Source organism: Camelina sativa, chromosome 5 (assembly GCF_030686135.1).
Source record: "Camelina sativa cultivar CO46 ecotype springtype chromosome 5, ASM3068613v1".
NCBI classification, from domain to species: Eukaryota; Viridiplantae; Streptophyta; class Magnoliopsida; order Brassicales; family Brassicaceae; genus Camelina; species Camelina sativa.
The window spans coordinates 15,371,511-15,387,391 of NC_141884.1; the positions used below are offsets into that span (position 1 = coordinate 15,371,511).

The 15,881-nt window shown below is 35.8% G+C and overlaps 1 protein-coding gene and 1 long non-coding RNA gene across 2 annotated transcripts; both read left to right on the top strand.

Moving 5' to 3' along the window:
- The first annotated feature begins 3,885 nt into the window (after nt 1-3,885).
- Nucleotides 3,886-5,647, top strand: LOC147943792 (uncharacterized). Its single transcript, XR_015557035.1, has 5 exons — nt 3,886-3,920; nt 4,005-4,076; nt 4,164-4,237; nt 4,655-4,731; nt 5,484-5,647. It is a non-coding gene; the product is annotated as an uncharacterized LOC147943792 (long non-coding RNA).
- A 759-nt stretch (nt 5,648-6,406) lies between these two features.
- Nucleotides 6,407-8,229, top strand: LOC104789370 (uncharacterized). The gene is made up of 2 exons (XM_010515079.2): nt 6,407-6,992; nt 7,175-8,229. Exons 1-2 carry the CDS (start codon nt 6,407-6,409, stop codon nt 8,227-8,229), a joined length of 1,641 nt encoding a protein of 546 aa, XP_010513381.2.
- Nucleotides 8,230-15,881: the final 7,652 nt, after the last annotated feature.

Consider the following 15,881-nt stretch of genomic DNA (forward strand, 5'->3'; position numbering starts at 1 on the left):
TCATCATTTCTCTTCCTATAAATACTCATTATCTTATTCTCTTAGTCTATTACTATTTTATTCTCTCATCTTCTTCCACTACTCTCAAATCTCTTTTTTTTTTTGTTTTGTTTTGTTTTGTTTTGTATTTTTTTGTTATTGTTGTTGTATGGATTATAAAAAATCAAATCAAATATCATTGTAAAAGCTTAGTTTTAGAGTTTGTATGATATGTATATCTTATATATTTATTTTAATCTTTTAAAATGTTTATCTCCATTTTGTATTTTATATTAACATCTTATAAGTCATTATTTTCATACTTCCTTACAATATTCACCATACAATAAGATCATAAAGTTGAAATGATCCATATGTAATTATCTATTATGTCTCTGGTTATCTCACATATTCATGTATCATTTTAATAATTTATGAAGATCAATATAATATTTAAAGATCAATATAATTATCCATTTATCCATTTATAAAGACTATTTTGTTTTGTGATCCAATTGTTAAATCTGTAGAGATCAATATAATATATATATTTTTTATGATTTGAGGTTTTTGAAAACAAAAAGAACATAATTAAACAATTGGTTTTTTGTGTCTTTAATCAAAATAAAAAATGATCCAAAAAACAAAACATATTCAACTGGAACTTAAATATAAAAATAAAATATAATTTTAAAAATATCATTTCACTAAATTCTTTAAAGATGAAACCATTAGTATGAAATCTAGCACTATAAATTAAATTGATAAGTGAAAACCAAAAAAATATAAATTATCCTTGGGATTTTAAAAATTATTGAGATTGAAGAATTCATATAATATTATAAGAAAACTAATTTAGTTTGTCACTTAAAAAGTAATATTTTTTTATTTTGAAATATTATGTGTAAGTGTTGAGTTTATATCAACAAACAACCAAATCATGTGAATTTTGATTCAGCCACTTGGTATTCCTTTTATTTTAGGTTATAAAAAATTAAAATATTTATTTATAATTAAAGACATGTAACTCCATTTAACTCAAATGTAACTCCTATCCAATAATTGTACATTAATTCATTCCTCCTACTAACTTATTATTTTTCAAGAGAAATTATTTTTGGTTGAATTTTAATATTTTTTATTTATTTTGGTTGGCTAAACTTATATTCATATTTTGGTTGGCTAAATTAATATATTTCTCATGTAAAATTATTGTTTATAATATATTTTTCATTTCAAAGTTTAAAGCAATATATCATATATATAAAAGTAAGGTTTTGGTCTCTCCTTATTGGTTGATTTTCATTTAATGTTTTCTAATTTTTATTTTATTTTTTTTATTTGCTTTCTAATTGCTTTAAATAATATTTAAGATCCAATAAACACAATACATTTAACTCACACATTAAAATAAAATTATAACTGAAAATAAATTAAATTATGCATTAATCATATTCTACCACTCAATTCTATTCAAACACAATAAATTACTATTGTAACTCCATAGTTCTAAATGTAACTTCCATCATTTTTTATCATATAAATAAGCATTCTCTCAATCTATCATTCTCTCATACTGACATTCTTTTACTATCTCATTTTCACATTCTCTCATTCTCTTCTACAATTCCTCAAATCATTTTTCGTTTTTTTTTGTTATTTTTTATTTCTTATTTTTGTTGTATAGGTTGTAAAAAAAAAAAGAAATATCATTGTAAATTGTTAATGCTAAATTTTAATTTTAGAGACTACATGATATATATTTTACATTGTTCTTATTTTAAAAGATTTATCTCCTTTATCTAATTTGGATTATTATCTTATAAGTAATCATTCTCTCTTCCTCTCCCACCAATATCAAATGTTGTTATATCTCATATGTGTTGTAAGAGTTTGATTCTATATTTTAATTTAGAAAGTATTATATATATATAGATATTACATTGTTCTATTTTTTAAAGATTCATCTGCATTATCAAATCTGGATTACCATCTTATAGTAAACATTCTCACCTCCTCTCCTACCAATATCAAATGTTGTTATATCTCATATATGTTGTAACTTGTAAGAGTTTGATTCTATATTTTAATGTAGAAAGTATTATATATATTTAACATTGTTTTCAATTTTTATTTTATTTATATAAAAAATATTTCTTTTATATTTCTTGCCTTTCTAATCTATTCATATTTATTTTTTAAATTTGCATAGTTAAATTTAAATTCACATATGTTGGTTTTAACAAAACAATCAACTTTATTTGAGAATTAGATGTTCCTATTCATTTTTAAACGATCAATGTGTAACATATAAGCATTTTGTCTTGCAATCACAAGTTCCATTTCCATTGCTTAACTCCATGGTTAAACTATAGTATATGTTGTCCTATTTGTAGGAATAACAACATACTTATTTAATTTATTTAAAAGAGCATATGATTAAACGAAATAAACATTTCTCCAAATTTTATAATTCAATCAGTGAGTGTACTTATTACTTTGAAAAACTTTTACATTGAAGTTCATAAAATCATATAAGAAAACTAAAATGCTATATCACTTCAAATTTGGAAGGAAATACTTGGTATTCCTTTTAAAAAAAGTCAAGACACATATAAAAATTTATTAATATTTAACTCACTTTAAAGACATTAAAGGTCATTTAACTAAAAAATAACTTCTATCCAATAATTTCATACATTTCTCCCACAAAAAAAAATATATATATATATATATGTTCAAGATTGTATTTAAATATTACATAATTTTTTAGTTAGCTAAATTTATAGTCACATATATACAATATATATACATAAGATTTTATATTCCTTATTAACACCATAATTCGACCCATTATTTGCTTAACTCAATATTGATTTCAAAGCCAACTAAAGAAAAACAGAAACGATCTTATTGATATTAGATCAAAACATGGGCATACAAACATAATCACTTACACAGAAGATATTTTCAAAAAAATAACTTATTATTACAACATCAACGTATGAAGGGTTTACATAAGCAGTTAATTAGAAAATCTATAATACAATAAATGTATTGGAAACAATATCACTCAATGATCAGATTGGATCCTCAAAAGCAAGAAACAACATCTTCATAATTCATAAAAAGTAAACGCCACAATTATACACATCTGAACGAAATGGTATAAACATATAGTGTATAAATAAAAGTGACGGCAAAGCCCATATATGCCTAATTAAAACGAAATAATACAAAAGAGAAAACGAAAAAGACGAAAAAAAAAACAAGAAAGTGCCAACTACACCACAACCCACGCGTTGCGTGGGGAAGCACCTAGTATTGAAAAACACAAAGAAGTTTAGGAAAATAATTTTTATTAGACTCTCATCAGTAGAGATAATATCCTAAACTAAGATAAGCACATAAATTGTATATTTAGACATGAATAATTCTAATTTTCATTAACTCTCAATATTAACATTAATCAATATTATTGCCAAAATGTGCATATAATAATACCGGTATTAAAGTGCTGCATTACATTTTTAAAAAAATAGGCAGTATTTTTATGGCCATGCCAGTCCGCATCCATCTGGTCTCCATCATTTTCCTTGTCTTCAGCAAAAAAGATTCCACCGTCAAGCCCTGGAAATCAGAAATTAAGAACATGTTTATAAATTCATAAATTTCTATGAGATAGAACATATGTAAATAGAGTTGAAAAAGTACACTGATGAAGAATCTTTTGCAATCTACTTATATCAGAGCCGAGAGTGCATATATTCTCTCCTTTCGTTACTTTGTAACGACCCGGTTCCAGAATTAAACCGTGAGGCCCAAACCGAGCCCATTAGTGAGCCAAGCCCAAACCAAACCCTAATCAACCCGCGTGTGTATATAAAAAAGGGACAAACTTTGAGACAAGCCTCACAAACCCTTGGCCGTCACGTTCCACGGTAAGCCTCCGCATAACTCGAGTCTTTAGTTTTGTATCATTTTGGGAACAGCCCTAACTCGAACCTTGTTGCGAACCCTTGTAGCACCACTAGAGACACCGGAGATTGTCACCGCGCTCAGCCTGTGCCGCCGTGTGAAACGTCTTCACCGGAGAGGTAAGATCCGTGAACCAAACCGAGAACTATGTTGTGTTTTCATAGATTGTTGGAACCAATCTAATCACCAAGCTTGAACCAACCCAGATCTGTGTTGCCGACTCTTCCACTTCGCCGTTCAGTTCGTCAAGTTAAGCCGTCGCAGAAAGTTGCAGAACAAGGTAACGACCAAGCTCTATGTCTCGTGTTGTTGTTGTTGCGATGTGTTGCTCGTTCATAGCTAAACTAATACGTAACCAACTAAACCAGGAAGTTATGGAAGGTACGTGCATGAGTTGTTGTGGTGTCATGCATGGTTATTTACGTATGTTGTCAATGACGTTCGTTAAATTAATATTGTTGAACCGTGTGTAGTGGCTGGTTTAGGAAGTGGTATTAAACGGGGAGCATGTGGTCGTACGTGAATTAAATTGTGGGATATAAATTATTAGATCGTTAGTTTGATTTAATTATTAAACTACATCTAACTAATTTATTTGTGAAGTACCAGCATAATTAAGTCAGTTTCGGTTATTAGATTAAATCAGTGATTAATATTGGAATATAATCATTGATCGGGTAATCTGATAATATTGCAGATTGAGATCATTGTCGTTGTTGGATTGGATTTCTGTTGTTGCTGGTCTTTACCCTAGAACCAACCCATTTTGCTAAGGTGAGGATTAGTTGGTGTCTTTTTCATATGCCGATATGTTTAGATAGTTACTTAGTTTAAGGTTAAGCCAAGTATACCTATGGATTATATATAAATAATCTTAATTGATTATTGAGTGTATAATAATATATATATATAATATATATTTATTAAATAAAAGATAAGGAAAAAAAGAACTAGTAATAGGATTTGAAAATTAAAAGAACTAGATATTTAAAACGGATTGCGTGGTGTGTGATATGCATGTTTGTATGATAAAGTAAATTGTTTGAGTGTGGGGAGAAAATGTGCCAAGAGGCACGAAGAAGCGGGTGAGCCGCAGAGAGTCCTACAAGGAATTTTCCTTGTAGTTGTGTGGTGGTCTACGGGTGCGGAATGCGGGTAGATCAGGATTGGCTGACGAGCCAACGCGTTGTGCGTGGAAGAAGTGCAAGAAGCATGAGAAATCCGGATACGCAAGTGAAAAAGTGCAGGAAAAAGTGCGAAAGCATGAGGAATCCTGTAATGCACGGTAATGAAAATGTGCAGGAAGAAGTGCGAAAGCATGAGGAATCCCGTAATGCACAGCGTTGTCTATGGGACGTAGTCTCATTTGTTTGATGTTTGAGTGTCGTTGACACGTGATTGATTGCTTGTCTTAGGTTTAGATTGCGTGATGGTCTAAGCATGTTTGTGTATGAAGACTTCGTGAGCCCTAAGGCTTGCCCTCGCTGACTAATCTTAGATTGCTCATCCCTCACTTTCTCTTGCAGGTAACCATGAGGAGTAGATGATAGAGTTGGTGTTGGTGTTAGGAGCTGGAGATTATTCTTTTATTTTCCACTGTTGGATTTATCGAACTGGTTGTTAGTTTCAGTTTAACGTTTAAAGGATGGTTTGAAAGACGTTTAAATTGAATTATTGGATTTTTCGGTTATTTTCGGTTAAGTATGGTTTACTTGTGGTATAAGTTAACCTGTGACATGCCATAAAAATTGGGTGTTACAATTTTGGTATCAGAGACTTAGGTTATGTCAAACCGGTTTCGCCCCGGAAAGGCAGTCCTGTGGAAGAAGGCTGATTTGTTTGTTGCTTCTGTATTCAGATGCCGCCAAAACGTGGAGGGAAACCCGCAGCTAGAGTGCAGCCAAGAGTGAGGGCTGAGAGCCCAGTGCGTGATGAACAGCCGGAAGTCGTGCATGCTAATGTAGCTCGAGCAGGGGAAGCTAATGAGATGGCTATGTTTGAGCAATTTCGCCGGTTCCAGGAATTCATGCAAAGGGAGCCAAATTTGAGAGGAGCACCAGAGGTGGTTCCACCGCAGCAGGATGCACCACAACATGATGCACCAGAATGGGTAGTCCCGCCTCAGCAACCACCACCGCCTCCACCGCTGGTCCAGGTGCAGGGTCCGTCATACTGGGAGGCCATGAGAAATTTGAAGGACATGGGCATGGAGCCTTTTGGTGGAAAGTCTAATCCTATTGATGCTGACAATTGGAGGAAGAGACTGGAGAGGAATTTTGATAATGCTCGGTGTCCGCATGAGTATCGCTTGGACTTGGCAGTGCAGTATCTGAAGGATGAGGCATTGGTATGGTGGGAGAAGGAGATAGACCAGGCACATGGATGATATGAGCTGTATTGGGCAGATTTCAAGACCGAATTCTCAAGGAAGTATTTTCCCAGAGAGGCTATGGATCGTATGGAGGAGGAGTTCTTGGAACTTCGTCAGGGCACTATGACTGTGAGGGAGTATGACAGGGAGTTTGATCGACTGAGCAGGTTTGCTGGCAGATTCATGAATGAGGATGAGTTAATTCGTAGGTTTCTGAGAGGTTTGAGGATTGAGCTCAAGAATCGATGTGAGATGTATGACTACCGCAGTAAGATTGACTTGGTAGAGAAAGCTGCTAATTTGGAGATTGGGTTGGAAAAGGAGATGAGTCAGAACAAGGCAGCACAGGCGAGACTTGCAAAGGGTTCTAGCTCTAATAAGAGGACTTGGGATGCAACAACTGTGAGAACTCCATTAATGTGTTTCGGGTGCAACCAGCCGGGTCATGTTCTGAAGGATTGTACTCGAACTAGGACCATCAGGAGTTGTTACGAATGCGGTCAGGAAGGACACATTGCAAGATTTTTCCCGAGAAAAGTTGGGAGACAGCAGGTCAACAATCGTCCTAGAGAGCAGTTGCCGCGACCTCCAAAACGTCAAAATGTTGGACCTCGTGTGATGATGGCTGAGACTGAGGAGGATGAGGACAATGAGCCAATAGCTGGTAAGTAAATGTCAAACTTATCCAGTGCTATTTTAATTTTTCTATGATTGGTAAATTCAAGAATTATTGCTTGTGAATTGTTTGCTTAGAAGTAGAATGACCGTGTAGGATCGGTTTTAGTGGGAGGATGGAATGCTTACACCCTATTTGATACTGAGCTACCCTCAGTTGTGTTAAGCCAGGCGTTACTCAGAATTGGAGCTTTGATGGTGAATTTATCCCAAAGGCAAAGAGGATTGGTACTGTGGGAAAGGAAAAATTGGGTTCTACCGGAGTTCACAAGGATGTTCCTATCATGATAAACAGAGAAGTACTGCTTGGGAATCTTGCAGAAATGGAGATTAATCATTATGACGTGATTCTTGGGATGAATTGGTTAAAGAAGCACCGAGCTGTATTGGATTGCCACAGAGCACGTGTGCATTTCTCGAGACCGGAGGGGAAGATAACATTTCAAGGCGTAAAAATGGGTGGAGGGGTTTCCATCATATCCATGATGCAAGCTGAGGAGCTGATAGAGAAAGGAAATGATGCCTTTCTAGCTACGATTTCTGTAGTGGGGGAGGAGATGGAGCTTGGAGTTGATAATATTCCTATAGTGGCAGAGTATGCGGACGTCTTTGAGTCTTTAAAAGGGCCGCCACCAAGCAGAGGAGATGCCTTCACTATTGAACTAGAGCCTGGGACGGCACCTGTATCACGCGCACCTTACCGTCTGGCACCTGCAGAAATGGCAGAATTGAAGAGTCAGTTGGAGGATCTTACAGATAAAGGGTTCATTCGGCCGAGTAGTTCACCGTGGGGAGCACCAGTGCTATTTGTGAAAAAGAAAGATGGTAGCTTCAGACTTTGCATTGATTACCGGGCATTGAATAAGGTTACCATCAAAAATAAGTACCCGTTGCCTCGAATTGATGAGTTGTTGGATCAGCTACAGGGAGCTTCATGGTTCTCAAAGATTGATTTGGCATCCGGGTACCATCAGATTTCAATAGCAGAGGAAGACATAAGAAAAACAGCCTTTCGGACGAGATATGGACACTACGAATTTGTAGTAATGCCGTTTGGGTTGACTAATGCACCAGCCGCGTTCATGAAGATGATGAATAATGTTTTTCGGGAGTACTTGGATAAGTGTGTGATAGTATTCATCGATGACATTTTAATCTATTCTAAAAGCCGTGAGGAACACGAGGAACACCTACGGATAGTGTTGGACAAACTGCAGGAACAATAGCTGTATGGGAAGTTGAGTAAGTGCAGCTTTTGGCAAAGGAAGATTGGGTTTTTGGGGCATGTTGTTTCAGAAACTGGAGTGTCGGTGGATCCAGAAAAGATAGCCTTGATAAGTGGTTGGCCAACGCCTAAGAGCGCTACTGAGGTCCGTAGTTTCCTGGGCTTGGCAGGGTAGTACCAAAAATTCGTGGAAGGATTTGCTAGCATAGCTAAGCCTATGACTCGACTCACAGGAAAGGATGTGAAGTTTGAGTGGACCAAGGAGTGTGAAAGCAGCTTTCAGAAATTGAAGAGGCATTTGACGGAAACACCTATACTAGTACTACCAAAACCAGGGGTACCATATGTGGTGTATACAGACGCGTCAGGAACAGGATTGGGCTGCGTGTTGATGCAAGACGAAAAGGTCATCGCTTATGCATCTAGACAGCTTAGACCACATGAGATTAATTACCCTACCCATGATTTGGAGTTGGCAGGAGTTGTATTCGCTCTAAAGATCTGGCGATCATACTTGTATGGGGAAAAAGTTCAAGTGTTTACAGACCACAAAAGTTTGAAATATATATTCACTCAATCAGACCTCAACCTTAGGCAAAGGAGATGGGTAGAGTTGTTAGCAGATTACGACTTGGACATTGCCTATCATCCGGGAAAGGCCAATTTGGTAGCTGACGCATTGAGCAGGCGGAGAACTGATGTCTTAAGAGAAAAAGAGATAAAGGAGCTGGAAGACACTTTGTGTGCACTGAGTATTTGTGCAACATCGGTTGGGTAAGACGTTGTTGGTTTAGAAGTGGTGAATCAAGCTGACCTACTGTGTAGAATCCGGGAAGTACAAAAACTTGACGCGGATTTGAAAAAGGCAGTGGAAAACAATGTGGAGGGGTTCCACACGGCAGAGAATGGTATGTGTATGTATAAGAACCGAGTTAGGGTGCCTAATGATAAGGGTTTAAAGGATGAGATTTTGGCACAGGCGCATAGTTCGCGATTCTCAGTTCACCCAGGGTCAACTAAGATGTACCACGACCTGAAGCGGTATTACAATTAGGGCAATATGAAGCGTGATGTTGCTGCATGGGTATCTAAGTGTCAGACATGTCAGCAAGTAAAAGTGGAGCACCGAGTCCCGAGTGGGTTACTTCAGAATTTGCCTTTACCTGAGTGGAAATGGGATATGATAACTATGGATTTTGTCACCGGGCTACCAACGAGCACAGGTGGTAAGAACGCCATTTGGGTGATCGTGGACCGACTCACCAAGACTACTTATTTCTTGCCCATCAAGAAAACTGATAGTGCAGATGTTCTAGCGCAGTTGTACCTGGACGAGATTGTTAAAAAGCACGGGGTGCCGGATAGCATCGTGTCAGATCGGGATCCAAAGTTTACTTCTATTTTCTGGCAGGCTTTTCAGAAGGCTTTGGGAACAAAGGTACGTCTCAGTACAGCGTATCACCCCCAGACGGACGGACAGTCTGAGAGGACAATTCAGACGCTTGAGGATATGTTGAGGGCGTGCGTACTTGACTGGGAGGGAAACTGGCTTAAGTATTTACCGTTGGTGGAATTTGCATATAACAATAGTTATCACTCCAGCATAGGGATGCCACCGTCCGAGGCTTTATACGGTCGGCCATGCTGCACACCACTTTGTTGGACAGAAGTCGGGGAACGTAAGGACCTAGAGCCCGAGATGGTCACAGAGACTATAAAGCAAGTGGAACTGCTCCGGGACAGGCTTAAAGAAGCCCATGACAGGCAAAAAAGTTATGCAGACAAACGTCGGAAGGATTTAGAATTTTCGGTTGGTGATGCAGTGTATTTAAAAATGAGAATATTCATAGGAGCGCATAAAAACCGGAAGTTAAAGAAGCTTAAGCCAAGATATATGGGACCATATGTGATTACAGAAAAGATTGGGGCTGTAGCTTACCGTTTAGCACTACCTCAGGAGTTATCTAATTTCCATGATGTTTTCCACGTGTCAGTTTTGTGGAAAGTTGTTAGAGAACCAGAATTAGTATTACCGAATCCGCCGGCAGATTTAAACCGGAATTTAACTGCATTGAGTAAATCTGTGAAAATTTTGGACCGTTAGGAGACGGAAAGTCAAGGAAAGTAATCAAGTCTGTCAAGGTATGTTGGGAAAGAGACGGGATCCGAGAGGATACTTGGGAATCAGAAACGCAAATGCGGTTGGATTATCTAGAACTTTTTATGGACAAAAGTGATGACGGGTCGAATTTGGGGACGAATTCCTTTGTAGTAGGGGAGAATTGTAACGACCCAGTTCCAGAATTAAACCGTGAGGCCCAAACCGAGCCCATTAGTGAGCCAAGCCCAAACCAAACCCTAATCTCCCCGCGTGTGTATATAAAAAAGGGACAAACTTCGAGACAAGCCTCACAAACCCTTGGCCGTCACGTTCCACGGTAAGCCTCCGCATAACTCGAGTCTTTAGTTTTCTATCGTTTTGGGAACAGCCCTAACTCGAACCTTGTTGCGAACCCTTGTAGCACTACTAGAGACACCGGAGATTGTCACCGCACTCAGCCTGTGCCGCCGTGTGAAACGTCTTCACCGGAGAGGTAAGATCCGTGAACCAAACCGAGAACTATGTTGTGTTTTCATAGATTGTTGGAACCAATCTAATCACCAAGCTTGAACCACCGCAGATCTGTGTTGCCGAGTTTTCCACTTCGCCGTTCAGTTCGTCAAGTTAAGCCGTCGCGGAAAATTGCAGAACGAGGTAACGACCAAGCTCTATGTCTCGTGTTGTTGTTGTTGCGATGTTTTGCTCGTTCATAGCTAAACTAATACGTAACCAACTAAACCAGGAAGTTATGGAACGTACGTGCATGAGTTGTTGTGGTGTCATGCATGGTTATTTACGTATGTTGTCAATGACGTTCGTTAAATTAATATTGTTGAACCGTGTGTAGTGGCTGGTTTAGGAAGTGGTATTAAACGGGGAGCATGTCGTCGTACGTGAATTAAATTGTGGGATATAAATTATTAGATCGTTAGTTTGATTTAATTATTAAACTACATCTAATTAATTTATTTGTGAAGTACCAGTACAATTAAGTCAGTTTCGGTTATTAGATTAAATCAGTGATTAATATTGGAATATAATCATTGATCGGGTAATCTGATAATATTGCAGATTGAGATCATTGTCGTTGTTGGATTGGATTTCTGTTGTTGCTGGTCTTTACCCTAGAACCAACCCATTTTGCTAAGGTGAGGACTAGTTGGTGTCTTTTTCATATGCCGATATGTTTAGATAGTTACTTAGTTTAAGGTTAAGCCAAGTATACCTATGGATTATATATAAATAATCTTAGTTGATTATTGAGTGTATAATAATATATATATATATATATATATATATATAATATATATTTATTAAATAAAAGATAAGGAAAAAAAGAACTAGTAATAGGATTTGAAAATTAAAAGAACTAGATATTTAAAACGGATTGCGTGGTGTGTGATATGCATGTTTGTATGATAAAGTAAATTGTTTGAGTGTGGGGAGAAAATGTGCCGAGAGGCACGAAGAAGCGGGTGAGCCGCAGAGAGTCCTACAAGGAATTTTCCTTGTAGTTGTGTGGTGGTCTACGGGCGCGGAATACGGGTAGATCAGGATTGGCTGACGAGCCAACGCGTTGTGCGTGGAAGAAGTGCAAGAAGCATGAGGAATCCGGATACGCAAGTGAAAAAGTGCAGGAAGAAGTGCGAAAGCATGAGGAATCCTGTAATGCACGGTAATGAAAATGTGCAGGAAGAAGTGCGAAAGCATGAGGAATCCCGTAATGTACGGCGACAGAAATGTGCAGGAAGAAGTGCGAAAGCATGAGGAATCCCGCAATGCACAGCGTTGTCTATGGGACGTAGTCTCATTTGTTTTATGTTTGAGTGTCGTTGACACGTGATTGATTGCTTGTCTTAAGTTTAGACTTTGTGATGGTCTAAGCATGTTTGTGTATGAAGACTTCGTGAGCCCTAAGGCTTGCCCTCGCTGAGTAATCTTAGATTGCTCATCCCTCTCTTTCTCTTGCAGGTAACCATGAGGAGTAGATGATAGAGTTGGTGTTGGTGTTAGGAGCTGGAGATTATTTTTTTATTTTCCACTGTTGGATTTATCGAACTGGTTGTTAGTTTCAGTTTAACGTTTAAAGGATGGTTTGAAAGACGTTTAAATTGAATTATTGGATTTTTCGGTTAAGTATGGTTTACTTGTGGTATAAGTTAACCTGTGACATGCCATAAAAATTGGTTGTTACATACTTGATCTGAGATGAACCAATAGAAAATGTGAGAGTTAACACAAATACAGAAATTTAGAAAAAATTTGACCAAGCCCTGGAAATCAGAAATTAAGAACATCAGTTCTTGAACATATGCTCAAAAATTTCTATGAGATAGAACATATGTTCATGTTTGTTAGGAGTTTCATTTGTGTACCTCACTTCTCGTCATTAGAGTCAACTTTCTATTTGCAAACCTCACTTGATAAAAAGAGCTGATCTTGTTTTGTATCATTCCATAAATGGTTCACCATCTGACTGTTCCACTCCAAGATTAGACTCTGGTTCATGACGACAAAACTGTATTCTTTCACCAGCGACCTTGAAATAAATCTTTTGAGTGTCTCTGTGGTTTTATATGATGTGATCTAGACACTTGACTATCTAAAAAACTTTTCTTAACTAATACATAATAGAGTATGAAAAAATCAGAGGAAGAAAATGAAAATGCTGCTTTACTTTTGATCTGCAGAGTCATCAAAGGTATTCTCCGATCCTCTTATGTTGAATAAAAATGACAGTCTTGAACCGACAAAATTGTGTTGTCTTAACTCTTTCCCGAGTTCTTGCTATCAGCCATAAGGTTTTTAACCGGAGTTAGATTCTTAGAAAGTAAAGAACATTAACTACCAATGATACCAAGACATTAGCTCGATTGTTCCTGTTATTTGCAATATTAGATTCATGGGGAGAGGGACGTTATTGAATTGCAGATCTCAGAGACGTTATTAAAGTGTATTCTATGAATTGTTATTGACTACGTAGAGACTCACTCTTTTCTCTTTATTGTGCTTTTTTGTTCAGGTGTGTTCCACCGCTTCGAACGTGTCGTGGAAGGTTCTAGTCTGGCCAAACGCATCCCTGTGGTCGCGTTCACGGTGGGAGTCCGGTTTGCTAACAATGTAAATGGCGGTATGCAATTTGTAGATAGGGCTAAATTGTCCGACGTCCAGTAATAAACCGGTTCAGTTTTGTTACGAACTGGATAGTAATTTAGCCTAGGAGTGTATTGAACCATGATTTTGGAGGTTTTTGTGATGTTTTGTGGAATTGTTAGATATTTCATTTGAGAAAAGAAAAAATAGTTTGTGATTTGGTGAGATTTTAAAAGATTATGACGAGGTGTGTGTATTCATTATGATAGAAACAAAATAGTTTAGTTTACTTAAATCAGTATCATAACTAATAACCGTAATTACAAAACTGATGATATTGTGTGTGCCTGTCTGATTTGTTTTTAAGAAAGAAAGACAAAAAAGTATAAAGTTATTATTAACCTTCTATAATTATCTTCCCCAAAACAATTTTACTATTATACTAAAGTATATTTGATTGTACAGTTTCCAAATAAACAAACATGTAATTCCGATTTTAATTAGGATTTTATGGTTTTGATTTTTAGTAAACAATCAAACATAATCGGATTCTAACAACCTAGAACAATCAGTTTAATATTTTCCTCTTTGAGATTCGAATTTAGGTTTATAGTTCTAAGGTTTTCATGCAACCGAATTCAAGCAATCAATCAACAATAATTTATTTTTTAATCATGGCATAATCAATTCAATTGCAAACAATCTAAGCAATCCTAAAACCTCATAGCAATCGATTTTAAAGTTTTACGATTTTAGGGTTTTAGGGTTTAAAGCTTTAGGATTCGGTTATTCACCAAATCCCATATATACTAATAGAGAAACACTTTCATACAAAAGCTAATGTGTCACGCTCACATAGCTCATGTGCTTTTTTTAAATAAATGACCTCACAACTCATTATTATTTATATAAATATGTCATTGACATATATAAGCCAATGTTTTCCTATTAACTTTTAAAAATGAAAGATTTAATCAACAATTAAAATCCAGAAATGTATTTAATTATCATTTTCATAATATATTTAATTATTATAAGTAAATTACATTTCACAAACAACAAAAAAAATTATTCATTTATTTACCACTTTTATATATTTTTCTTATTGCATTTTTTAAACTTAGGATTAGTTTACATTAAATCGATTATTCGAAAAAGTCTTTTTTTATATAAATTTATTTAATGGCATAGTGATGTAGATGATAATGTGAAACATAAAATATGTGAATTTGATCTTTAGAAACACAAAAACACATCAAAACTTTCTACACCACCTTAAAATTCTTTTACAAGTTCAAATATTTCACTGGTAAAATGTATTTTACAGAAAATAAATGCAAATTTGAATAAACGAAAAAGCTTTACTTACATATTTTGTTTTGCAAAAACAAATCTTAAATCTCAAATAATAATTTTACTCATAATATTTTATTAAGATCGATTTGTCCGCACATAGTGCGAGTTGGTGCCTAGTTATTTCTTATTAATAAAAGTTGATGGTATTTTTTCCCCTATTAATGAAATTAAAAACGTAAGGTGTGAGAATAATAAATTAATACTCTTATTTGCTTCTGAGGTGTGTGAAGTTTATATTTGTAGAGAACCACCAAAACAAAAAAAAGCATTTTCATGTTCTTCACTTCCACCATGAACGACTAGGTATATGATTTTTGTTTGTTCTACATCGAAATCATTCGAAATCGTTCAATGTATCTTGTAATGATCTTCGATTTCTACCTTCCATGTTCAATCACTCTTGATTTGTGAGGGTATTTTGAGTTTCTTTCTTTAGATTTCTTCTTTGTTAGTGTTTATCTGACTTCTTCTTCTTCTTCTACTAAGACTTTGACATATATATATATATATATATATATATATATTTCCTTCAGCATTCCTCTATTTTGATCATATAGTAGCGTCTCTAACTTCTCTTAGCTTTGGCATATATCTGTGCTCCAACTTGGAATCGCAGTCCTCTCTCTGAGTTTTTAAGTTAATTTCAAAAATTCTAAGAAAATATCTAATATCACAGGATTATCAATTACTTAATTGGGAAAGTGGATTGCAGCAACATATCAACAAAATTCAGAATGGCTCCTTTACCTGTTCTTTGTTGGATAATTCCAACTTGTGGAAGAAGCTATCTCCTAGGAAGTTGCCAAAAGAGATAGAATAGGAAAAAGGAAAAGTTCCTAAGATTAATAAAATGTAATATGTTAATTCTAATAGGTTTAGGAAAATTAGAAACCTATAAATATAAGAGTCTATGGAAAGGTGTTCCATAAGACTTGAGAGAGAGATTTAGTTTTTGAGAGAGTTTTCTAAATCAATAATATAAGAGAGGTGTTCTTATATCTTCAAGCTCTTTGTTCTTAGATTTGGTATCAGAGCTAAGGTTGTAGCTCAGATCAAGGTTGTGAAGGAGAAGCTGTTCATAACCAAGTATGGGGGACGACTCA

What these genes read in the sequence shown, in the direction of transcription:
- LOC104789370 (XM_010515079.2), top strand. Translation starts at nt 6,407, where the DNA reads ATGGATCGTATGGAGGAGGAGTTCTTGGAACTTCGTCAGGGCACTATG. An exon ending in GGACAATGAGCCAATAGCTG is followed by an intron (nt 6,993 to 7,174) that starts GTAAGTAAATGT and finishes GTGTTAAGCCAG; the next exon opens with GCGTTACTCAGAATTGGAGC.